The following is a 26,984-nucleotide window of genomic DNA, read 5'->3' as shown; positions in this document are numbered from 1 at the left end:
TAATCCAATCGTGAGCTCTTCACTTTTGACGTTCCTTCAAAGTGAGTTTGAAGTATTTCCCATGCTTCCTTGGCTGTCTCACATCCCTGAATCAGCTCAAAATGATTTTTCGTAACACTGGCATGTATAGCCGAAAGTGCTCTGGAGTTGAACTTTGCCATCTTGAGTACCGTCTCGGTCCAATGTTTTTCTTCTTTATTAGATTCAACACCATTCTCGTCCTTGACCTTTGGTTCTGACCATCCAGTTGTCATAGACTTCCACGCCATGGCATCAATCCCTCGAATGATAGATCTCATCCGTGACTTCCAAAGTCCATAGTTAGATCTATCTAATATCACCCTTGTGCTTGACACCAGCTCATGATAGTTCTCCATTTCTTCCGTAGGATCTCACCTGTTATATAATCGAACGGGTGACCGCTCTGATACCACTTGTAAATGCAAGAACTAAACCACAAAGTAAAGCACATAGTACACCAGAGAAAATCTCTACAAAGATATGTGTTATTACTAGTATTCTTTTAAAGTAAACTTACAAGTCTCTCTTTAAACAGAACTCGAACAAGATCAAGACTCTTCTTTTCTTGCTCCCCTAGCTTCACATGTCCTAAGATCGAATACAAGATCTCTAGAACTGATTTTAGGAGTTTTCAAGGCTCCTAATCAAATGTTATAGTATAAAGGATGTCAAACCAGTTCTAAGTGATTCTAAAGCAAAGGGAATGCAAGACCATGCTTAATCTAAGTGCTATCAATTGGTGAGATGATTTTGAACTAGAATACTACTAAAATGCAATAAAGAACAAAGCTTTCCATTCTTATGAGATGGAAGAACTCATGGGCTAAGGGAATTGACCTTGGGTGATCAAGTTTCAATCTAAAGGTGGTATCTTTCAATCAATCTATTAACCTTAGACCTAGACACAATCCTAAACAAACTCTATCTCTAGATGAATGCTCATTCACTAAGATAACTCAAGCATCAAATCTCTTTGGTTGAATATTATCTAAGAAATCATTAATTTCAAGTCCATTAGCCATCTTAACACCTTTAACATCAAATCTCTTTGGTAAAGAGTGTTAAAAGCATAGTAGAGTTGGTTCAGGCATTTCATCGAACACCTATCGGGTGTGAAATGCCTAAGGCTCAACTTTAGAGAAGCCAACTCTAAAACTGCATTAAAAGCACTTTACTAGCAAGGAACAAGATGGATCTGTGCTACAACACCTTAGATCTAGCCTAATCACCCTTAGTCTCCCTAACCCATGAATCCATATATGACTACTCACTAATCTTCATGATAAACCCAAGAATCAATGATGATTTGGTGTTAATCATGATTAGTGATCAAATTAACAAAGCAATCACAAAAGATATTGATCAAGATTATATCTTTTTACCTAAAGGTTCCTTTTTGATTAGATAGAAAACAAGATAAGTCCCAACTTTGGGATTACAAGAGTATTTATATGTCTTTGGTAAACTTAATGGTTTCCATTCAAAAGTCTAAAAAGCCTTTTAAAAACATTAAAATTCGACTAAGGATAAGTTTCGACTCGGGTAGAGACGATCGGATCCAACCCGCATCACACTCCCCGCGTCGGACCGTCGCTACGCCTGCAGTTCGTGCGAGCGGGTAAAAGACTCCGCGTCGCTCATCCCGCGTGACTTCGTCGACAACTTCAATTCAACAACGCGGGTAAGGGAACCCGCGTGCCTCAACCCGCGTCAAGACGTCACTACGCACAGTTTGTGCGAGCGGGTAAAGGACTCCGCGTCGCTCATCCCGTGTGACTTCGTCGACGACTTCACTTCGACAACGCGGGTAAGGGAACCCGCGTGCCTCAACCCGCGTCAAGACGTCGAGCGGCTTCATTCTCGTATGCGCGGGTGCGACTCTCCGCGTGATCCAACCCGCGTCGGAGCTCTCCGATGCTTCATGTCAAGCGGGTTAGTGAACCCGCGTTGTAATCATATCAACTCGACCAAAATTCTTCATCTCTTTTTTGAACCACAATGCTTCTAAACACATCCAATCACTCTATGAGATACTCCATTACCTGATTAAGACATATGAATGCAATATGGATCCTAAAGATGCTAAATTCCTAATCTATATGCCAATATGTGCAAATTGGAGACTTAAAATGATGCAAATATGCAAGATATCAACTCCCCCAAACTTGTTCTTTACTTGTCCTCAAGTGAACTTGCAAGAACTCATATAGGAGAGAGGTTTGAAGGTGGGAACTCATAGCCAAAAGTAACACTCCCTAGCACTCAACCTAACATCCTAAAGAAACATAACAAATAGCATGAGCAACTCTCTTATTATACTATGGCTTCTCTAGGCCTATCCCTACTCTTATGCCTCTACGCAAGTTGCAATACTCCTCAACTAACAAGTCCCTTCAACCAGCTCTCACATTGATTCACACACACACACAGGGTGAATTCTCACAAATGGGCACATGATCTCAATCCTTTGGCTAGGTAAGCATGGTCTAATATGAATGAAAAGAGGGATTCAAATGTTTTCATTTCAAGGTGGTTATCACTCAAAAACAAAGAGCTTGATCATTATGCAAAATTTATCTAAGATTAGAAGCAACTCATGCATACATAGATTCATTCTCATCATTCTACCCCCTTTGTTATAAGTGATCACAAGTTCTACCCTTTTTATCATCATCTCAAAACCAAAATAAACCCCTCACATCACTCACCCAATGAACAACTCTTTTTTGACTCAACTACTAGGGACTTTAATTCACTTTTTACAAGCTCTAACTCTTTCTCATTTCCTTCACCACCTTCTCTTTGATTCTTTTTCTCGTTTTTTTTTTATAAGGGGGAAGGTTCTTTGTTACATAATCTAGAGCTTCATACTTTCCTTTTTGTCCCTAGAGTTTTCTTTTCTATGTGTACTCTTTTGCTCATCTCTCTCAACTTTCTCACTCCACAAACCCAAGATATTGAAATTTGGAACATACAAACCCCTCTCACCATCCCCAAATGCTAACTCTTTGTGTTAGCAAGATATGAGAATAAACCTATGCCGCCTCCAATACTCTCAAGATTTTGCACATGACAAGCTATCAAAAGAGGCCTCACTCATGCAATTCAATGTTTGGTCTCAACGAATGATCAGGGTTTTAGGGTGTGGAGTGCCATTTGGGTTAACAGAGATTGGTATAAAGGAATAAGATAACCCAAATGTGTATGAGATCCATGATCAAGTATGCAAATGCCCATATGCAAGATAGATTAAGTTCATTCAAGCCAAGTTCAGATTGGAGCTGATCTTAAGAACAATGCCAATATCAAGCAAGCAAACAAGTTTCAAGAAGAGTTTTCAAGGCTCGAAACGTGCAAGGCTTTCAAGAGATGCTTAAGCTACTTGATATGTTTAACTAGGATGTCACTTTGAGTTCTAGACAAGAGTTACTTTACAAGGCATTTTAAATCATTGTTCCCAATGCAAGTTAATGCAACCTATATGCTCTAGACTCAATCCTAAAAGTGCAAATGATGCAACTACATGTTTCTTTTTGTGTTTTTCAAAATTTTCAAATTTTTTTGGTTTTTCTATGCATATATGTATGTACAATGCAATGCGTGAGACTCAAATCATCAGAGAAAACATGATCAAATAGTTGGTACGTTTCCCAAACTTAGTTCACAAAGTCTATGCGTTAGGAAGTTGAAGGAGATACCGAAAAGAGAAAAAAATGCAAAGAAAAACTGGTATATACAATGGAAAGGTGGAGGAGTACCTCAATATGGAGTGTGGGAAGAGGCTGATGCCACATCCTCGGTGTCAGCTTACTTATCTGTTGAGGCAAGGGATGGAGACTTGTTTCCTGAATCGGATGGTTGAGCTGGTGGGTTTCGCTTCCGGCGGAGCAGCTGTTTCTTGGTGGCGGGGAAACTGAGTGCCAAAGGATCTATTGGGGGTTGCGGCTAGGGGGTAAGGAAGTCAAAGTCTGATGATGAGCATCCTGCCACAGCTCCTCTAGTTAGTATATCAGCCACCTTCTTCATGAACTGAGCTGAAGCTTCTGCTTGCCTCTTCACAGTCTTACTCAACTCCTTACATTTGGCTTTGAGCTTGAAGATGGTTCTGTCCTGAGCTTTGTTCCACTTTTGGAGGTTGCCAATATGCTCATGAGCTTGGCAAAGGGGACCATTGGGTAAGGCTCCATGACGTTGCTCAAAGTGGTAACGAGGAGGACCATAGAGGAGCTCGGAGTTTAAACCGGAAGTGTTTTCTTGGAACACATCACATCTATCTGCAGTCTTCTTCCTCTTGGGAGATCTCATGGGGCCTAGAGGACCATGGGGTCCAAGGAGGTGCTCTTCCTAAATATCAAAGCTAATAGCTCCTGATCGCGTCAAACTCGTGAGGTTCCAATTTGGGAGAAGCACTTCAACCTCCTTTGTAGACTGTAGGTAAGAGTAGACACAAGTTCCCTCGAATCTTCCACTGAAGTACTGAGCTTTCTTCAAGTAGCTTCCATCCATGAAAGCGGGACCAATTGGATCATCTTCTAAGGATATATCCTTGAACTTAAGCAATAGAGTTATCAAGCCACCAATTCCAATCTGAGGTTCCGAGTCACTTGTTGTCCAAGCCCACTCTTTGTAGTGGATGAGGCGTTTCACAAAGAATCCCACCATTCCAAAATTCTTGTAGAAATCAGTGCAACTGAGATGGGTGAGCATAATGTTGGACGGTTTGGTGAAGAAGTTGTAGTTCCTCATCATTAACAGTGCCTGCTTCTTTCCTTGGGAAAATGGTGTGGACAATCAACCGGTGGAGATAGCGCACAGAAGGATGGCGAATGGAAGCGTTCTTGTCGTGGCTGGCTTTGCGACTCTTCTCCGCCAACACCTTCCAAACCATTTTGGCAATGTTCTCCTCCCTAGTTGCATCATAAGGTATGGGGATGGATGATTCCTCCAAATCTTTAAGACCAAGTGCTTGTCCAATCTCCTTGAAGGTCATGTAGTAAACCTTCCCTCGGATCTTGAATTTGATCTTTCCCCATCCTTGCTGCACATGTTTGGTGGTGTGAAAGGTGGCCTCTAACGATGCCAAGAACTAACATGACTCGTCTTCATAGGTAGGGTAGGCCATAGTGAAGAAGCTCTGCATGTTCATGTGCTCCAACATTTGCTTAATGTCGTCACCTATCTCCAACTCTTCCATAATTTTGATATCTGCAAATCGAGTTGGAGGCCACAACACACCATTCTTCAAATGCCCATATAGCTCATCTTCAGTTGGTGTCTTGGTTCAATCCCTCTCAGTATCAACCTTCTTCCCTTTAGACACTTTGGCTTTCTTGAGGGGAGCTTGGTCTCCTTCAGTGATGTCTTCATTTTCCTCCTCTTGAGGAAGAGCTATCCCCTTGTCCTTTGGCTCCTTAGACCTCTTGGAAGATGCTGATCGTCTACCACTAGCATCTACTCCCTCGGCAGTTACAACCCGCTTGCCATCTCTCTTCTTTGATGCCAAGGCTTGTTGCCTAGAAGTTCCTCCCATTGTAGATTCAGAGGTTAAAGGCTTCCCATGTGTAGCAGTCTCTTGCTTGGCAAGTTCTTGTTTCTCGGTCTCTATCTTGTGTTGATCCTTTCTCCCCATTTGTACCTGAAAATTTCAAACCTTGGAAAAGGATAAGCAAATGGAAGTAGGAAACTTGATAATGCAAATGTGAATTCAATTCATGATCGCTTAGCTTAAGCAAAACTATCACATTGCACACAAGTTATTGATATAAGGCCACAAGAGATGGATGTAAGCAAAGAATAAGGCTTTTGAGCAAAATTTAAGTATCAAATGAGTTCTTCAATCAGAAATTTCTCTAATTAAGCTCTCAAACACCCTAACTAACCAAACCAAGCCAAAGTCATATGGAATTATAGTAGTTTCGAAAAATCCCCAAATCTCATGAACCCTAATTTTCAAAGTTCAAATTCAACTCAAATTCACCATAGAATCAACAACCTACCAGGATATATAAGCTTTCCCTAGTCTATTTCACAAGAATCAAGCAAGAGAAAGATCAAATTTCAAGTTCAAATTTCTAGGGTTCATGAGGCCTACGAAATTGATCTTTGTGATACATTACCTTGCTTTGGATGAAAGGAAATGACAAGTTGAATCAAGAAAACAAACTACAGGGGCGAAATCTTCGATTTAGGAAGAAGAATAGAGTGATTTGGTGGAGAATTGAGTGAGATATGGGGTGATAAGGTGTGGGAGGTTTTGATGTTTTGTGAAAGAGAGATAGAGGAAAAGAGGGAGAGAGAGACGCGGGGTAGGTTCTTAGGGTTGAATCGGGTTGGGATCCCGGGTTTAGGGTGAGAAACCATACCTGAGCGGGTTTGACCCGAGCGGACGCGGGTAGGAAGAAACGGCTACACTCCGCGTCGTCGTCCCCGCGTCGGGCCAACGACGAACTCCCAATTCGCGCGAGCGGGAAGGCATCCCGCGTCGATCCATCCCACGTCGAGCCAATGACGAAGCGACGTGGGTAAGAAAAACCGCGTGGGTCATCCCGCGTCGGATTGCTGTCTCCGACCAAATTCGTAAGAGCGGGTAAAGGACCCCGTACCACCTATCCTGCGTTTTTTTTTTTTTTTTTTTTTTTAGTGAAGTATGTACAAGGATAGACATGGGACTTCCTCCCAAGTGAGCTTGTTTTAAGTCCCTAGCTTGACTTTGCCTCCCTTTGGCTAGGTGGTAGCGGGGTCGGAGAGTGAAACCGAGATTCCTTTCTTCTCCATTGTGTTTTCCATGTAAAGCTTAACTCTTTGTCCATTCACTGTGAAGTCTCCACCATTCCTGTCCCATAACACAACTGCCCCATATGGCCTAACTTCCTTGATCTTGAAAGGACCGGACCATCTTGACTTGAGCTTCCCGGGAAACAACTTCAGTCTAGAGTTGTAGAGAAGCACTTGATCTCCAGCACTGAATTCTCTCTTGAAGATCCTCTTGTCATGAAAAGCTTTGGTTTTCTCCTTGTAAATCCTTGAGTTCTCAAAAGCATCCAGTCTAATCTCATCAAGCTCATTGAGTTGGAGAAGTCCTTTCTCCTTGGCACTCTTGATGTCAAAATTCAGTAACTTAACAGCCCACAATGCCTTGTACTCAAGCTCAACTGGTAGATGACAAGCCTTTCCATACACAAGGTTGAAAGGTGTGGTTCCCAAAGGAGTCTTATAAGCTGTCCTATAATCCCAAAGTGCATCATCTAGCTTGATAGACCAATCTTTTCTTGTAGTTCCCACAGTTTTCTCCAAAATAGACTTGATTTCTCTGTTGGAGATCTCAACTTGACTGCTTGTTTGAGGATGGTAAGGGGTTGCAACCTTATGCTTCACACCATTCTTCTTGAGAAGATTCTCAAACAGCTTGTTGATGAAATGAGATCCTCCATCACTGATCACAACTCTTGGAACTCCAAATCTTGGAAAGATGGTGCTCTTGAACATCTTGATCACCACTCTAGAATCATTGGTGGGACTTGCTACAGCATCCACCCACTTGGAGACATAGTCAACAGCTACGAGGATGTATTTATTGCCAAAAGATGATGGGAATGGTACCATGAAATCAATACCCCACACATCAAACACCTCCACCTCTAGAATTGGGTTTTGAGGCATCTCATTCCTTTTGGTGATGTTCCCTCTCCTTTGGCATGAATCACACTTAGAGACAAAGTCTTGAGTGTCCTTGAACATATGAGGCCACCAAAACTCAGCTTGTAGCACCTTTGAAACAGTCTTGAAAATGGCGAAATGGCCTCCATAGGATGACCCATGACAATGTGTAAGGATCCCATCAACTTCTTCTTCAGCTACTACTCTTCTATAGAATTGATCTCTACAGAGTATGTAGAGGTAAGGCTCATCCCAATAGTATCTTTTCACATCTTTGTAGAACTTTTTCTTGGTATATCCTTCAAGACCCATTGGCTCTCTTCCACAAGCTAAGTAGTTCACCAAATCAGCATACCAAGGACCTTTCTCTTCATTTGCCTTTACCTCTTCAAGCTTTTTTTCCAGTGTCACAAACTGCTACCACTGCTCTAATTGCCATGATTTGTTCTTCTGGAAGCCCTTCATCAATGGGGATCCCACACTCAATCTTCAGTCTAGACAAGTGATCAGCTACACCATTCTCAACTCCTGGCTTATCTTTGATCTCAAGGTCAAACTCTTGTAGCAGCAAGATCCACCTCAACAGCCTTGGCTTAGCATCCTTCTTGGCCATGAGATGTCTTAATGCAGCATGATCAGTGTAGACTATGACTTTTGACCCAACCAAATAGCTTATGAACTTCTCAAAGGCATAGACAATGGTTATCAGCTCCTTCTCAGTTGTAGCATACTTCATTTGGGCTTCATCAAGCGTTTTACTCGCATAGTAGATCACATGAGTCTTCTTGTCCTTCTTTTGGCCAAGAACAGCTCCCACAGCATAGTCACTAGCATCACACATGATCTCAAAGGGGAGATCCCAATCTGGTGGCTGCACAATGGGGGCACTAACCAGCTTGTCCCTCAACTTCTTGAATGCTTCTAGACATTCCCAATTAAAGTTGAATGCAGCTTCCTTGCATAGAAGCTTAGTCATTGGCCTAGCTATCATGGAGAAGTCTTTGATGAATCTTCTATAGAACCCAGCATGACCAGGAAAGCTTCTAATGTCCTTCACTGTCTTTGGCGGAGCTAACCTAACCATCACTTCAATCTTAGCCTTGTCCACCTCAATCTCATTCTCTGAAATCTTGTGTCCAAGCACAATCCCTTCTTTAACCATGAAGTGATACTTTTTCCAGTTCAGCACAAGGTTGGTGTCTTCACATCACTTTAGGACCCTGCTAAGATTGGACAAACAAGCAGAAAACGAAGATCCGTAGACAGAGAAGTCATCCATGAACACCTCCACAACATCTTCTATAAGATCAGAGAAAATAGACATCATGCACCTTTGTAAGGTGGCTGGAGCATTACATAGCCCAAATAGCATCCTTCGATAAGCAAAGGTACTATAAGGGCATGTGAATGTTGTTTTCTCTTGATCATTTGGATGTATGGGTATTTGGAAGAACCCTGAATACCCATCAAGAAAACAATAATAGGGATGATTTGCAAGTCTCTCAAGCATTTGATCAATGAATGGCAATGGAAAATGATCCTTTCGAGATGTTGAGTTTAATTTTCTATAATATATGCACATCCTATGTCCTGTTATTGTTCTTGTTGGAATTATTTCATTCTTATCATTTTTAACCACAGTTATTCCACCCTTCTTTGGAACAACATGCACAGGAGACACCCATTTGCTATCCGAAATAGGATAGATTACTCCTGCATCTAGGAGTTTTAGAATCTCCTTCTTAACAACATCTTTCAAGTTGGGGTTCAACCTTCTTTGATGTTCTATAGAAGTCATAGATTCATCCTCTAGATGTATCCTATGCATGCATAAAGAAGGTGATAACCCTTTAATATCATCTAGTGAGTAGCCTATTGTCTTTCTATACTTTTTAAGTTCATTTTCATTCCTATGTCTATTGTCTTTCTATATTCAAAAAGTTTAGACAATTCATTTTCATTCAGTTCACTACTCACTATGACAGGGTAAGTCTCATTAGGGCCAAGAAAAGCATACCTTACACCTTGAGGAAGAGGTTTAAGCTCCACTTTAGGCGCCTTGAGTTCACTCCAGTCCTCTTCGTGACTGTCTTCGTGTTGAGTAGCTGAGGCAGCATGTTGAATCCCATGTGTAAGCTCCTCATTCTGATCCTCACCACCAATCCCCTTGTGAGAATCCAACACCTTTACATAGGCATCACTTTTCTTATTCTCAATCACTTGGACCTCTCTTTCAATTGTTAAAGCATGTTGTAGAGGGTCTTCAAGTGCCAACTCCTCTAGAAGCTCATCAGTTAGAGCATCCATTTCATCTATGTAGAAAACTTGGTTCTAGATGGCTGGCCTCTTCATCACTTCATTGATGTCAAGGGGAGGATGTTCCCTTTTCCAAGATGAAGATCAATCTTTCCTTGTTTAACATTCACAATAGCTCCTGCTGTGACTAAGAATGGTCTTCCAAGGATCAAAGGGTCTTGGGCTTCCTCCCCCATCTCCAACACAACAAAATCAGTAGGGATCTCAAAGTTACCAACCATCAAGGGAAGGTCTTCTAAGATACCAACAGGAATCTTCACTGATCTATCAGCCAACACCAAAGAGAGTTTACACTTCTTGTTTGAGTAAATCCAAGCTTCTTTGCAATAGACAAAGGCATCAAGCTGACACTAGCTCCAAGATCGCACAGACACCGCTCAAACACCATGGGTCCTAGAGCACAAGGTAAGGTGAAACATCCTGGATCCACTAGCTTCCCCGGCAACGGCGCCAATTTGATTTTAGGAGTTTTCAAGGCTCCTAATCAAATGTTATAGTATAAAGGATGTCAAACCAGTTCTAAGTGATTCTAAAGCAAATGGAATGCAAGACCATGCTTAATCTAAGTGCTATCAATTGGTGAGATGATTTTGAACTAGAATACTACTAAAATGCAATAAAGAACAAAGCTTTCCTTTCTTATGAGATTGGAGAACTCATGGGCTAAGGGAATTGACCTTGGGTGATCAAGTTTCAATCTAAAGGTGGTATCTTTCAATCAATCTATTAACCTTAGACCTAGACATAATCCTAAACAAACTCTATCTCTAGATGAATGCTCATTCACTAAGATAACTCAAGCATCAAATCTCTTTGGTTGAATATTATCTAAGCAATCATTAATTTCAAGTCCATTAACCATCTTAACACCTTTAACATCAAATCTTTTTGGTAAAGAGTGTTAAAAGCATAGTAGAGTTGGTTCCGACATTTCATCGAACACCTATCGGGTGTGAAATGCCTAAGGCTCAACTTTAGAGAGGCCAACTCTAAAACTGCATTAAAAGCACTTTACTAGCAAGGAACAAGATGAATATGTGCTACAACACCTTAGATCTAGCCTAATCACCCTTAGTCTCCCTAACCCATGAATCCAAATATGACTACTCACTAATCTTCATGATAAGCCAAAGAATCAATGATGATTTGGTGTTAATCATGATTAGTGATCAAATTAACAAAGTAATCACAAAGGATAATGATCAAGATTAGATCTTTTTACCTAAAGGTTCCTTTTTCATTAGATAGAAAACAAGATAAGACCCAACTTTGGGATTACAAGAGTATTTATATGTCTTTGGTAAACCTAATGGACCCTTTAAAAATATTAAAATTTGACTTAGGATAAGTTTCGACTCGGGTAGAGACGATCGGATCCAACCCGCGTCACACTCCCCGCGTCGGACCGTCGCTACGCCTGCAGTTCGTGCGAGCGGGTAAGGACTCCGCGTCGCTCATCCTGCGTGACTTCGTCGACGACTTCACTTCGACAACGCGGGAAAGGGAACCCGCGTGCCTCAACCCGCGTCAAGACGTCACTACGCGCAGTTCGTGCGAGCGGGTAAAGGACTCCGCGTCGCTCATCCCGCGTGACTTCGTCGACGACTTCACTTCGACAACGCGGGTAAGGGAACCCGCGTGCCTCAACCCGCGTCAAGACGTCGAGCGGCTTCATTCTCGTATGCGCGGGTGCGACTCTCCGCGTGATCCAACCCGCGTCGGAGCTCTCCGATGCTTCATGTCAAGCGGGTTAGTGAACCCGCATGGTACAACCCGCGTTGTCATCATATCAACTCGACCAAACTTCATTCTTTATCTCTTTTTTGAACCACAATGCTTCTAAACACCTCCAATCACTCTATGAGATACTCCATTACCTGATTAAGACATATGAATGCAATATGAATCCTAAAGATGCTAAATTCCTAATCTATATGATCAATATGTGCAAATTGGAGACTTAAAATGATGCAAATATGCAAGATATCAAGAACCTCTACCCCTTAGACCTTAGTGTTATTCACTCGCTTACAAGCTTAGTGAACTACAGTCTTATGCTAAGAATACAATTCTCTCGACAACCCTAATCCACAGGTCGAGTATGACTATATATACAATACAGCCAAGTCGGCTATCCACGCCTATCTACCCAATATTCACTATCTACCCAAATATGGTAAGTTCCCTAAAACCTCTCCAAAGTCTTTAGGAAACTTCCCATCGTGAGATCTCCCTTCTCCAAGGTAAATCTCTTCAAGCTTGCTCCCCAAGATGTCTTCGCATTAACTTCACCTTGATCCGTAATCCATTCTTCAAGTCGTAATCTTCATCTTGACTTGTTCATCCGCACGTACACTTCTCTGTTGCAGACTCTGCTCCATTCGCTGCTGTACTTGCTTCTGTATTAGAACGTCCATCTGATCTTTGCATCTACACCCTAAAATGTATGATAATGTGAATAATTTACCATGCTCATAAGCTTCAAATCCTTTTAGCCAATTCTTACTACATATCAGAGCTTGCACATTTTTGGGAAGTAGATGGCTCATGTATTTGTTTAGAACTCTTGAACCGATGCTAAAGGAGGATTCTGAAGCCACTGTTGTGATCGGAATGCTAAGTAGATCACAAGCCATTGCTGGCAAATCGCCATACCTATGAGTATTATCTTTCAAACACTTGAGAATATCCAAGCTTTCAAAGCTATTAATATTTAGTGCAGGTTCATCTAGATAAGCTTGTAGAGCTGTCTTTCCACTCGCAAAAAAAAATCCTATAATGTTTTTTTTTTTAAAACTTAAAACTGTAAAAAAACAATTTCCTTAAGTTTCAGAATTAATTTAAAAAGAAAAGAAACATGAGACTTACATCATAGTTCTCAAACGTTCCATTCGGTCCTCCACAAACATTTTGTTGATCTATCTCACGAGGCTCTGTAGAAGGTGAGGTTGACTTTGATTTTTTGTCGTATGATTCAAACTAAGTTTCCAGCTTCAGACGCAAGTTCTTCATTTTTGCATCACGTGTACTCATGTCAAGCCTCCCTAAACAATATTCTGCAACTGGAAGCTTCAAGTGTGGATCAAAGACAGCTGTCACTATAAAAAGATCACTGACTTCTTCCCAATACTTATCGAACTTCGCTTTCATCGGTATCACCATGTTTCGGACAATCTCATCGTCGCTTTCCTAATTTATCCGGAGGAAATTATGGATCTTCCATACCTGATAAAAATACAAGTTTGATGTTGGGTATTTTGAACCTGACATCAAACTAGTAATCTTAGCAAAAGGCTCCAAAAAACACATATATTTGCAGCTCGGCTCCATTCCTTAGCTGTGGGCAAAAACTTATAGTTTGTCCTATCATATATCTCCAACTTAAAAAACGCTTCACGGTACGGAATGGCTCTTTCAAGCATATAGAATGTCGAATTCCATCTTGTCTGCACATCCATTATCAAACCAGCGTTCTCCTTTATACCAGCAGCATCCACGCATTTTCCAAACGTCATCTCACGCATCACTGATGCTGTTACATACTTAATACTCTCTCTAACTTTTTGCAAAGAATCTTTAATGACCTTCAAACCATCTTGCACAATGAGGTTACTTATGTGAACTGCACATCTGACATGAAAAAACTCACCTCCACACACCAAATCATTCCTCAAAAGCAGTTAAGATTTCACAATATCTTGCATCGAATCATTACTTGTAGCATTGTCTAATGTGAGAGAGAACATTTTTTTCTAGTCCCCACTCTTCCACTGATTCAAGAAGCTTTATTGCAACATTCATACCTGTATGAGGTGGTGGGAGAGCATAAAACATCAGTATTTTACTGTTCAGCTTTCTATTCCGGTCAATGTAATGTGCTATCAGACACATATAACCCTCACGTTTCAATGATGACCACAAATCAGAAGTAAAGCTTAATCTTCCAGGAAGACCAGCCAAATCTCTCTTTAATGTCTCTCTCTCGTTTTCACTAAAACGATAGACCTCTGCTTTAAATGTGTTTCGGCAAATGAATTTGACATCAGCATTCAAGTACTTCCAAGTTTCTCTGACTTTCTCATACTCAACGTAAGAGTAAGGTAGGTCATGCTGAATTATAGTCTTGGTTACCAGCTGCTTGAACACAACATGATCATATTTGCCACTTACTAATTTGGCTTCAGCATCGAGTTTTTTGGTTTGGAGATTCCTTGGATAAAGTTTGCATCTATCACGATGCCTTCTAAAACCAGTTGTTCCATGCCCGTGGGAATCCATGCATACTCATTCTTACAATAATTGCATTTAGCTTTCTCCTCTCCATTGGGTTTTCGAATCTTAGTAAAACCAGGCCATACATCAGACCAATGCCTACCAACTGAAACTGCTATAACTGTTAAAACCAGACCCGAGTTTAGTTCCACAGACCAGAACATAAGTAGGAAACTTTAAATAGATTTAAAACACAACTGACATGATGGTAACAATTAACAAACAACCGTGTTCTTTTATAATTCAGATGAGTACAAGCCATTTAGTTCAACGCAAATGCTTATCAATTCATACAAACACAAACATCAAAACGAGACAAGCTTAACCAATCACACAAACAAAAACTTCAAAAAGAAGTTTGATACGTTTAAGCAAATAAAAAATCTTACCAAAAGTCCTTTGCTCCAGATCGAAGACAAATAGAACACCATAAACAAGATTGAAGCTTAAATCGACGACGCTGGAGCACAAGAACAATTGTCAGAGCTTTGTCGAAGATCCAAAATTCTTTTGCTTTGTAGGTGAACCTCAGATGGTGAAGGTCGAAGACGTAGGTACCATAAGAACAACCGTCGGAGCTCAAAACGCCATCAACGGAGCTCCAGCCGTTGTTTCGGTAAAGATCGCCTCTTAATTGCATTTCTCTAACTCTTCTCGTTTTGTTTTCAGGTGAAGGGATGAATTGGTGAAGAAACTGAAGCGGGTCCTCAATTTCCCACGGGCTCATTTGAGACCATCCTGCTTCTGGCCCGATACCGCACAAGCACATCCCGCGAGGCCCGCTACTAAATTGGGCCTGAATTTTCATGCCCAATCCCGCCTCTCTGCAATGCTTAACAGGCCCGGCCCGCGGGAAAGTACAATAATTGCCATCTCTAATCATATGTACTGGTTGACTTTTCGAGCACGCTTCCATGGTGAGTGGTCCTGTGAGCAGGAGCTCGTGTTCAAAACTTCACTTTCATCGTCAGGTATTATTTTATAAGAAAACGGTCCCTTCAACCTTGTGCATTTTCTTAAACTGGATTATTATCTTTAGCGGATTAGTCGCGGTGGAGTCCGCCATTAACCGTGGATGTTGTTTCCTCCTTTTGTTGGTTGGGTAATTGTAACACCCCAAAACCAGTCCAATTAAAAACTTTTAAAGTCTAATGGGTTCTCTACAGCCCAACTAGAGAGCCCTAGGGTTTTCCCCTTTCTCCACTTATAAAAGCAAGCTCCCACCCTTTTAGTCCCGCATCAGAAACATAGAAGCGAAACCCTGCAGAGAATTCCCGGAGATTAGAAGCCCTAGCCATCGACTCTCTTTCTCTCCTCCCCGCGCCGTCTCTCTCTTCTTTCTCTCTCTTCGCCGCGTTCCTCCTCTCTCTCTCTCTCCTCGCCGCGCCTCTTTCTCTCTCTCGGCCGCGTCTCTCTCTCTCCTTGCCGTGAGCAGCCGCGAGTGGTGGTGGTGGCCGCGTGGTGTCATAGATTCAGATCCCGTTTCTCTTACTCCTTATTCTCAGATCCAGATCTAGGCTAAGGTGAGGTGTTCTATCCAGATCTGTTCTATGTTCTTTTATATTGTTGAATGGGTTGCTAGGATTGATTAGATCCTGTTTGTTGTTAGGATGATAGATCATATTGCATCAGAACTCTCATACTGATTAAGAGCTTTACACGAACTGGTTTATTGATGATTGTTGATTGAGTGATTGGTTGATAGAAGATCTGTTGTTTGTGATTGAGAGCTAGGATGGTTAGAAAGAAATGAACGTAGGATCTTAAGAGAACTGTTAACCGGTCTGGTTAGATGAATGGTAGGATATCTATGACTGATTGTTAAATGGATTGAGTGTGACACCGAGAACGGGTAGCGTCTAAAACGAAAAGTAAGAAAGAGTCTAAGGGTTAAGGAAAAAGGAAATGATAAGGAAAAAGGAAATGATAAGAAAAAGGAAATGATAAGAAAAGGAAGGTTAAATGATTGAAATGCAAACCACCGAGGGACTGGTGGGGAGTATGGGAAATTAAGTGAATGAAATACGAACCACCGAGGGACTGGTGGGGAGTATGGGAAAACGCGGCGGCCGTAGCGTTCAAAAACGGCAGGGTAAGAATAGAGGCGCCGGTAAGATTGAGTCACGCCGAGTCTTGGCGGGAAGGGGTCGTAATACACTGCAAAGGGTATAGACTACATCCAAGGGAACCGGATGCCGAGTGTACCAGGGCAGGCGGCTCCACAGGAACGCAGCAAGAAAAGGGGAGGGTTGGTCCGCTTGATCTGTGTAGGTCCTAGAGTTTTAGGATGAATGGAGTCTTAAAATATAAAACCGAATTATGTGGATTGAGTGATGACTGAGTTCATTGCATTGCTTGTTTTCGTGAAATGAAACTTTAATAACTAGATAAGAAATGGGTGTAGTGACTAGTCGGTTCTCGTTTCGCATTGAGCAGTATAAAAGCTCATGGGGGAGACTGGTCTAGAATCGCTTCACTGAGTATTCATACTCACCCCTCTTTTTCCCTCTTCCTTTTTGCAGAACTATAAGTGGAAATGTCAATGGTAAGAAAGGAAACGCACCTGAAACACATGGGACCAGAAACGGGACACACGAAGATGTCGGGAAAGTAGACATGTGTGTCCTAAACCCCGCGCCCAGGATCCCCGGTTGGAAATGGGGAAGGGGCGGGTGTTTCAATTGGTATCAGAGCCAGGTTAAGGTCCCTTAATACTATCTTAAGGGATCAGCGTTTCCGATATTGCCCATTTCCCTTATGGTTCTGATAGACTGTCATAGCTAACGTTGAAGGAAAATTCGAACAGCTCAGAGTCTCCGGTCAAGATCAGGTCAACAAAAAGTCCTCGTACCGCAGTGTAGTGGAGTTTCAGAGATTCGGGAATGGGTAACAAGGAGTTGTAAGGCAAGTATACAGAGGGATTAGTCGCCTAGCACGGCAAGTTAAGGGGGAATGGAAAGTCGGACCTACAAGCGGAAGGAAACGTCTCGCCGGCGACACCGCCCCACACCGGGCCGGGAAGGCCGGGGAAGAGAGACGGACGCAAGGCCGAGGCGTGCGCGGCTTCACGGAGGAATTAAACTCTGCAAAGAAATGGACTCCTGGCATTCCGATATAACAGTCAAACTCGTTTCCACATATATTAAAAAAAAAAAAAAAAAAAAAAAAAATATGGGCGCGGGTCCCACCACCATGGCGTGGGCCCGCCGATGAAGAAGAGGTGAACCAGGGCGGCCAAGGGACTACCGGCGAGACAGTAGGAGAAAGCCGATTTCAGATTGTGAGAACTAAGCTAAGGATCATCTTGGGGTAAAAAGGATGATGGAGGATCATCTTGGGGTAAAAAGGATGACGGAGAGTTATCTTGGAGCAGAATGCGAAATGCTAATAAGGATATGGGATCTTCATAGGATAAAAAGGGACGATAAGAACCACACCGTGGATGAGATTTCATGGAATGCTGAAGCAGCACTAGTTTTGAGAAATGATTGAAAAACTGCCATCTCTGCATGACTACTATTACATTATGATCAGGTCTTTGTTTTTACGCTGCAGGATGTCTTCACCAGTGCATCACGAGCTCGGAGAAAGACGCATGCGCTATGGACCAAAAGGGACAAGGGCGTACGCCCGCAAGCCCTACTGTGACGCTTGGGGTGACATGGTACCTGCACTCTTCCCAAACGAAGAGGAAATGGAGTTCGCGGAGCAGCCGAACGCCCCCATCCAGGAGACGACCGTGAGGCGTCGGGTTTTGATGCCCCCATTTTCAGCGGGCAGCCGAGTACAGGCGATTGTACCAGGGTCAGGGGACTTTCCAGTTTGCACCTGAAGTTGACATGACACCGGCCACAAAGGGGCGAGGGCGCCCAAGGACGACGGGGCCGACCAGGGAAGGTCCGGGACCGATCAGGATGGAGGACAGTGTACCAACGAGGAAACGTGGGCATCCAAGGAAGATTCCGAGCATTGATGCAGAGAGCCTGAGGAACATAACCGGAGTATGTCAGTGTGGAACAGTGATGCAGGCCACGCAGGGACCGCGCTCAGTCCGGGAGTACACAGAGGAATTCCTGGTGTCAGCCAAAAGATGCAAGCCCAAGACAGCGGAGGATTGGTGCCGGTGGTACAAGGCAGGACTCCGCGAAGAAATTCGGGGAAAGCTGATTGGTGTGTTGGAACCATGGGAATTCGCCTTGGTGAACCGGATGGCCGGTCAGGCAATGGAGGCTGAACGGACACTTACTCGTCGGATCGTCGCCATCTCGAGCTCTGAGGAGGACGTAGAGGTGGAAGAGGATCCATCGGAGGACTCAGAGTGGGAAGAGGAGTCGGCGTCGGCGACGGGGAGTGGCCGCGTGGCTGGTCCTAAGCCGGAAGGGGAGCAGAAGTCTCCAGTTCGAAGTGGCTAGTTGTGATTCCTGAATCAGCTAGTAGGAGTAGGACACGGTTTTCTTCATTTCCTATTGTTCTTTTTAGCTTTTCATTTCTTGTTATAAGGATATTCGCGGATTTTAGCGATACCTTGAGACCTATCTATTTATTGTAGTCCTACTCCATTTCATTTATTAAATTCGTTGTTGGTTTTAAATGAACTTGAGCAAGTAAGATGCCTTTTGTGTGCTTCCCTTGATTGTGTTTGAAAACTTTCCTCGGGTTTTGAGATGTTAAGGTTTAAAGCCTGAAGATTGGAATTCGGGGCGAATTCCGATAAACAGGGGGAGAATTGTAACACCCCAAAACCAGCCCAATTAAAAACTTTTAAAGTCAAATGGGTTCTCTACAGCCCAACAAGAGAGCCCAAGGGTTTTCCCCTTTCTCCACTTATAAAAGCAAGCTCCCACCCTTTTAGTCCCACATCAGAAACATAGAAGCGAAGCCCTGCAAAGAATTCCCGGAGATTAGAAGCCCTAGCCGTCGACTCTCTTTCTCTCCTCCCCGCGCCGTCTCTCTCTTCTTTCTCTCTCTTCGCCACGTTCCTCCTCTCTCTCTCTCTCCTCGCCGTGCCTCTTTCTCTCTCTCGGCCGCGTCTCTCTCTCCTTGCCGTGAGCAGCCGCGAGTGGTGGTGGTGGCCGCGTGGTGTCATAGATTCAGATCCCGTTTCTCTTACTCCTTATTCTCAGATCCAGATCTAGGCTAAGGTGAGGTGTTCTATCCAGATCTGTTCTATGTTCTTTTATATTGTTGAATGGGTTGCTAGGATTGATTAGATCCTGTTTGTTGTTAGGATGATAGATCATATTGCATCAGAACTCTCATACTGATTAAGAACTTTACACGAACTGGTTTATTGATGATTGTTGATTGAGTGATTGGTTGATAGAAGATCTGTTGTTTGTGATTGAGAGCTAGGATGGTTAGAAAGAAATGAACGTAGGATCTTAAGAGAACTGTTAACCGGTCTGGTTAGATGAATGGTAGGATATCTATGACTGATTGTTAAATGGATTGAGTGTGACACCGAGAATGGGTGGCGTCTAAAACGGAAAGTAAGAAAGAGTCTAAGGGTTAAGGAAAAAGGAAATGATAAGGAAAAAGGAAATGATAAGAAAAGGAAGGTTAAATGATTGAAATGCAAACCACCGAGGGACTGGTGGGGAGTATGGGAAATTAAGTGAATGAAATACGAACCACCGAGGGACTGGTGGGGAGTATGGGAAAACGCGGCGGCCGTAGCGTTCGAAAACGGCAGGGTAAGAATAGAGGCGCCGGTAAGATTGAGTCACGCCGAGTCTTGGCGGGAAGGGGTCGTAATACACTGCAAAGGGTATAGACTACATCCAAGGGAACCGGATGCCGAGTGTACCAGGGCAGGCGGCTCCACAGGAATGCAGCAAGAAAAGGGGAGGGTTGGTCCGCTTGATCTGTGTAGGTCCTAGAGTTTTAGGATGAATGGAGTCTTAAAATATAAAACCGAATTATGTGGATTGAGTGATGACTGAGTTCATTGCATTGCTTGTTTTCGTGAAATGAAACTTTAATAACTAGATAACAAATGGGTGTAGTGACTAGTCGGTTCTCGTTTCGCATTGAGCAGTATAAAAGCTCATGGGGGAGACTGGTCTAGAATCGCTTCACTGAGTATTCATACTCACCCCTCTTTTTCCCTCTTCCTTTTTGCAGAACTATAAGTGGAAATGTCAATGGTAAGAAAGGAAACGCACCTGAAACTCATAGGACCAGAAACGGGACACACAGAGATATCGGGAAAGTAGACATGTGTGTCCTAAACCCCGCGCCCAGGATCCCCGGTTGGAAATGGGGAAGGGGCGGGTGTTTCAGTAATGATATTGGTTTGGTTGATCTTACGGATACAATAGGTCATATTGCTCTTCAGTCTTGGAGTGGATCTCCATGACTACGTCAATCTGAACCCAATTGGGGTCTCGGAGGGAGAGGTGAAATGTAAGATGAACGGTATCGTCAGGTGGTGGTTCATCGGTACCTGCTAAAAATAACATGACAGCTGCTACGATGTGTGATAGAGATTATCTTCAGAAAGTACACCAGCTTCCAAGCGTCTCAGATGGGCTCGAAATGGGAGTTTCAATCTTGTAGGAGCGTCCATGGGATGCTCCTCCTCTCTTAATTGAGCTTTATTAGTCATTCTTCGCTGATTCCAGGTTGTGATTTTCTTTGTCCAAGTTGCTAGTTTTGCATTACGAGGAACGTAGCATTGCATTTACATATATATATATCTATATATTTTTAACAGCGTTTTATTTTTCTTTCAATTGGGTGAGAACTTGTACCACTGCTTGCAAATAAGGTGGAGGCAGACCCTAAAACCGATCGAGACAAGAGTGGGGAGGTAATAGATTCTTCCCGCCCAGATGCGGTTTATGTACAAAAGTCGGAGTAACGACTGGTGTCCATTCTTGGGTTGGTGAAGCAAACGAAGAATAAAGCTTCTTCTTGTGGGGAAAATGGCTGCAAGGCTCCAATTTTAACGGATCGACATGCTCAACATGCGAAAAGAAAAGCAAGAATTTTTTATGATCGTTATTCGGTTAAGGGTTGTTCATTCCGGGGTAGCCATTCGCAATGGCCTGACCTCTACTCTTTCATGTCCCCATCCAGAATGATGGGAAGATTTTGAGTCTGAATCTGATTGAGATTTTGATGCATCAATGCTAAGAGGTGGTTTGTGTAGATATAGAAAGTAGATTATGTATTAATCACTAACGTGAATGCCCTACATACTCTCACTACAAGAAAACATCAAGGATTCTGAGGGAAAAAATCGTCGGAATTTCGTCGGAATATCATTATTCCGACGCAATTCCGACGAAATACGTCGTCGGAAATAATTCCTCGGAATTTCTTTTTTCCTCTGAAATCCCTCGGAATTTTCCGACGGAATTCCGAGGAAATAAATTTCCGAGGAAATTCCGAGGATCCCTTGTTTGTCGGAAAAGTCCTCGGAATATACCGAGGTAGAACTTCGTCGGGATAATTCCTCGGAAGTTCATCGATCGATGCGTGTTTGGACATATATACATCGATCGATAGGAGTATACCGACGGACTTTTTCCTCGGTTTATTCCGAGGAACTGTTCCCTCGGTATATTCCGAGGGATCCGTTCCTCGGAATTTTCCGAGGGAGTTGTCCCTCGGAAAATTCCGAGAGAAATGTCCCTCGCTATATTTTTTAAAAAAAATGGATCGATCGATGCGTTTTTGTTCAAAAACGCATCGATCGATGTAGTGAAAAATATAATTAATTTCCTCGAAATGTAAAAAATATTAATTTTTTTGAAAAAATAAAATTTCTGAAATTTAAATTCGAAAATATGAAATTAAAAGTAAAATTGAAATCATACTAATTAATATTCAAAGTTTCACAAATAAAAATAAAACATTCCGAGATTGGGGAAAAAAAAACTACGGGTCTGGCACGTCCGGGAACACCTCGTTCGGGTACATCCTCTGCATCATCTCCATCATTTGCTGGTTCAGCCTCCTCTGTGCCTCATAGCCCGCCTGTTGAGCCGCCATCTGGGTCTCCAACAAAGATATTCGATCATCTTTGTCCTTCAACTGAGCCGTAAGTACTTCTGGATCAACAAAGGGCGGTGGTGCAGAAGAAGGAGGAACCGACCGGGTGCGACGACCCAAACCGAACAAACGTCCCTTCTTCTTTGGAACCGACTGAATAGAAAAAAGCCAAATTTAGAAATTTAAACCAAGAAATAAATGAATTGAACTTTAAAAAAAAAGAACTTACGGATTCAACGATTTCGTTGATTCGAAACCGGGACAAGTTGGTCGAAGCCGTCGAAGCGTCATCCTCGGTTTGAAGCTGAGACACTTCGTCTACCACCTGAGTTTGGACCAGGTCGACCACGTCCCTCACAAGACCGTCATCAATCTGGCCGGTCTTCTTGTTGGTATACGCCCTCCTCATTAGGGCGAGATCATCGACCGGCTCGCCATCATTTTCTTCCGCCTTGAAAAAAAACATAAAATTAAAGAAACATTAGAAATTAGAAGAAATGCACAATAAATTTAAATTCTGAAACTCAAATAATTGAAGAAAAAGCGGTTGAACTTACCATGCGATCTCCGAGAGTGGCAATAGATTGAGCACCCAAGTTATGCTTGTAGATGCCCTTCCCTTTACGGTCGCTCCTGCGGTTGGTGGAGTTGGTGGAAGAAGTTTCTTTCGTCTCCTCCTTATCCCAATGCGCACACAACTCCTTCCAGACCGTATCGTTCATCGACTTTGGGACCTTTTAATTAAAAAAAAAGAAAAAATTTAATAAATTAAAAAATAGTTTAATAAATTAAAAAATTGTTTAATAAATTAAATCGAACCTTATTGATTTCCCACTTCTTCTTCCACTCGTGGATCTGCTTCCCATAGTTGTCCATTACTTTATGGACGAAGTGGTGATAGATAAAGAGCGTCTCATCGGAATTCCAGTTGAACTCTTGCTGAAAAAAAAACACAATTAGTAGAAAATTTATATTAAAGATTAAAAATATAAGTAAAAAATTAGAATACTTACCGCAAACTGACGAAACCACAGAACCTGCTTGTCGGTTGGGAAGTGAGTGAAAGTCGGATGTCCACTGTCGAGGGCCGAGTACATCATACGGTTGATCCATGCGCTGATCCCGTTCCCGGATCGGTTGAACCTTATTAAAAGAACAAACGGTTAATAATGAATCCAAATTTAAAGAAAAAAAAATGTTTAATTACCATGTTTGACCCCGTCCATGTGGATACGGAGTGAGATACGGAAGATGGTCACGACCGGGCTGTTGAACCAACTCCGCAACCCTCATCACTCCCGGAGGACCCGGAGGAACAGGAGCGGATGCAGCAGCGGGAGCGAGAGGAGCATGAGCGGGTGCAGCTGAGGGAGATGTATGGTTGGAGCTGTGGGGCGAAGGGGAATCCTGAAAATGGCTGGAATCCCGAGACTGGCTCCCCGTACCACCACGACCACGACGCTGTCGAGGCCGGGTCTGATCATCATGAGACCTGTAAATTAAAAAAATATATTTAATAAATACAGAAATATATAAATTAATTTTTTTTATTAAAAAAAAAATCCCAAATAATTTAATCACAGAAAAAGATTTATATATATTAATTTTTTTTAATAAATATATAAAAATAGTTCTAATAAACAAAAATAGTTTTAATAAATAAAAATTGTTTAATAATTAAAATGTTTTGTAAAATCCAAAAAATCGAATTTATATAGAAAAATCGTTTTGTAAAATACAAAAATCGATTTTATATACAAAAATCGATTTTATAAATACAAAAAATAAAAAAATTATAAAAAAATTCTAAATCAATTCAACAAAACAAATTATTCAACCAAATCACAATTCTAAACCTATTATACAACCAAATCACAATCCTAACCAATCACCCTAACAAAAATCTATCAAAACTACACAAAAACCTAACAAATAGAACCTAAGAGAGTGGGATAGGGTCCTTACATGATTTGTGTAAGAGAAGAGGGAGATCGCCGGAGATATCGTCGGATTTCAGGGGGAAATCGCCGGAGAGAAAGAGAGGAGTCGCGTAGAGGAAGAAGAGAGAAATGGGGAAGAAGAAGGGGCTCGTGGTTATAAAACCTAGGGTCCGACGGACATTATCCGTCGGAATTCCGTCGGAATTCTAATTTCAATTTTCGCGAAATATTTGCCCGGTAAAATGAAAATATTCCGAGGAAATTCCGACAGATAGTAAAATATCCGTCGGAATTTCCTCGGAATATTCCGAGGAAATACCGAGGAACTAGTGTTTGGGGTTTCAAAACATCAATTTTTTTTGCCGTATTTCATTTCTTATACAATTGTAATGCATACCATTGAGGATTCTTTGTATACATGAGCATAAACCATGAAATAACAAATTTCAAAACTAATTGAAAGTATTCCCTCTACCGTTCGTTAAAAGGTATAAGTGTTTCTCTTATGTTGCGAGATTTCGTTCATACAATCGGAAAAGTGTTAATTATACGGTAAGGAACAAATTTTTGACTTCATAATGAACGTAAGACACTTAATAAGGGTTATATAGGTGTTATTCAAACGGCAAAACGTTGTTTTCGGTTTAAAAACCCTATTTCCTCGGAATTTCCTCGGATTATTCCGAGGGAACTCCGACGAAACCCTCTTCTTCCTCGAAATTTCCTCGGAATATTCCGAGAAAATTCCGACGAACTAGTGTTTGGGGTTTCAAAACGTAATTTTTTTAAAAAAAACGCATCGATCGATGCGTTTTTGAACAAAAACAAATCGATCGATTACTAAGATGGCCCGGGCCGTAAGATTGTGATCGATCGATGAGAGTATCCCATCGATCTATCGACAATCTGAATTGTTCCTCGGAATTTCCTCGGAAAATCTTGTATGTTTTTTTAAAAATGCATCGATCGATGCGTTATAGAACAAAAACGCATCGATCGATTACTAGGATGGACCGGGCCGTAAGATTGTGATCGATCGATGAGATTAACCCATCGATCTATCGACAATCTGAATTGTTCCTCGGAATTTCGTCGGAAAATCTTGTATGTTTTTTTAAAAATGCATCGATCGATGCGTTATAGAACAAAAACGCATCGATCGATTACTAGGATTTACGGGGCCGTAAGATTGTGATCGATCGATGAGAGTAACCCATCGATCTATCGACAATCTGAATTGTTCCTCGGAATTTCGTCGGAAAATCTTGTATGTTTTTTTAAAAATGCATCGATCGATGCGTTATAGAACACAAACGCATCGATCGATTACTAGGATGGACCGGGCCGTAAGATTGTGATCGATCGATGAGAGTATCCCATCGATCGATCGACAATCTGAATTGTTCCTCGGAATTTCCTCGGAAAATCTTGTATGTTTTTTTAAAAACGTATCGATCGATGCGTTATAGAACAAAAACGCATCGATCGATTACCAAGATGGCCCGGGCCGTAAGAATGTGATCGATCGATGCGTTATAGAAACAAAACGCATCGATCGATGCGTGTTCGGAAAACAGAATTATAAGGCAAAACCCGACCTTTTTTGGATCTAAACCTTAGAACTCTCATCCCCTCCGATTTCCCCTATAATTCGCCCCCCCCTTTCTCTCTCTATAATCATCCGATTTGAACAATTTTGGGCTCTAAGGATCGTATTCATGAGATTGTCAAAAAAGTTCTTCTCAATATGCATGACATCTAAATTATGCCTTAGCAGATGATCCTCCCAGTATGGCAGATCCCAGAAAATACTTTTTTTGTGCCAGTTATGTAGTTCTCCAACAGCATCTACCGGAAAACGCTCATGTCCACCGACTTCTGGCGTCCTTTCTGCACCAAAATCTCTTAGTTGTATCTTCAAATCTTTCCCACAAATTTCCGGAGGTGGACTGTCAAACACCCTCTTGTTCTTCGTAAACAAATTCCTACTCCTACGATATGGATGATCAGGTGGTAGGAATCTCCTGTGACAGTCAAACCAACACGTTTTCCTTCCGTGCTTTAGTTGGAAAGCATCAGTGTTATCTTGACAATATGGACATGATAGCCTTCCATGCGTTGTCCATCCAGACAACATACCATATGCTGGAAAATCACTTATTGTCCACATTAGTCTTGCCCGCATTTGAAAGTTTTCTTTACACGAAACATCGTATGTTTCAGCACCTTGAGCCCATAGTTGTTGCAACTCATATATTAGTGGCTGAAGAAACACATCAAGTGATCTCTTAGGATGCTCTGGTCCGGGAACGAGAATCGAGAGAAACAAAAACTCTCGTCGCAAGCACAATTTTGGGGGGAGGTTGTATGGTGTAAGAATGACGGGCCATAGAGAATACTGTCTTCCACTCTTGCCAAACGGACTGAAACCATCAGTACATAATCCAAGGTAGACATTTCTTCTCTCATACGCAAAGTCGGGATACTTTGATTGGAAATGCTTCCACGCTTTTGCATCTGAAGGATGTCTGATCTCACCATCTGTTGAGTGCTCCGCATGCCATCTCATTGGTTGCGCTGTGCGTTCAGACAGATACAACCTCTGCAACCTTTCGGTCAAAGGTAAATACCACATCCTTTTATATGGGACTGGAACTCTTCCAATTGTATCTTTATAACGAGGCTTTCCACAAAATTTGCATGTAACCCGCTGTTCATCCACCCTCCAATAAATCATGCAGTTGTCGCTGCATACATCTATTACCTGATACGATAAACCAA

At 42.1% G+C, this 26,984-nt stretch overlaps 1 protein-coding gene across 1 annotated transcript; it reads right to left on the bottom strand.

Annotated features, from left to right (window-relative positions):
* Positions 1-17,405: 17,405 nt before the first annotated feature.
* Positions 17,406-23,556, bottom strand: LOC125586849. Its single transcript, XM_048756601.1, has 7 exons — positions 23,471-23,556; positions 23,277-23,406; positions 23,083-23,202; positions 22,821-22,997; positions 22,493-22,714; positions 22,154-22,416; positions 17,406-21,877 (listed from the first exon to the last, which is right to left on the bottom strand). Exons 1-7 carry the CDS (start codon positions 23,554-23,556, stop codon positions 21,487-21,489), a joined length of 1,389 nt encoding a protein of 462 aa, XP_048612558.1. The 3' UTR covers positions 17,406-21,486.
* Between the last annotated feature and the right edge of the window lie 3,428 nt (positions 23,557-26,984).

This window comes from Brassica napus, chromosome C5 (genome assembly GCF_020379485.1).
Source record: "Brassica napus cultivar Da-Ae chromosome C5, Da-Ae, whole genome shotgun sequence".
Classification (NCBI taxonomy): domain Eukaryota; kingdom Viridiplantae; phylum Streptophyta; class Magnoliopsida; order Brassicales; family Brassicaceae; genus Brassica; species Brassica napus.
The sequence above is the reverse complement of the archived record's forward strand: the minus strand, read 5'-3'. Positions and strand labels throughout refer to the sequence as shown.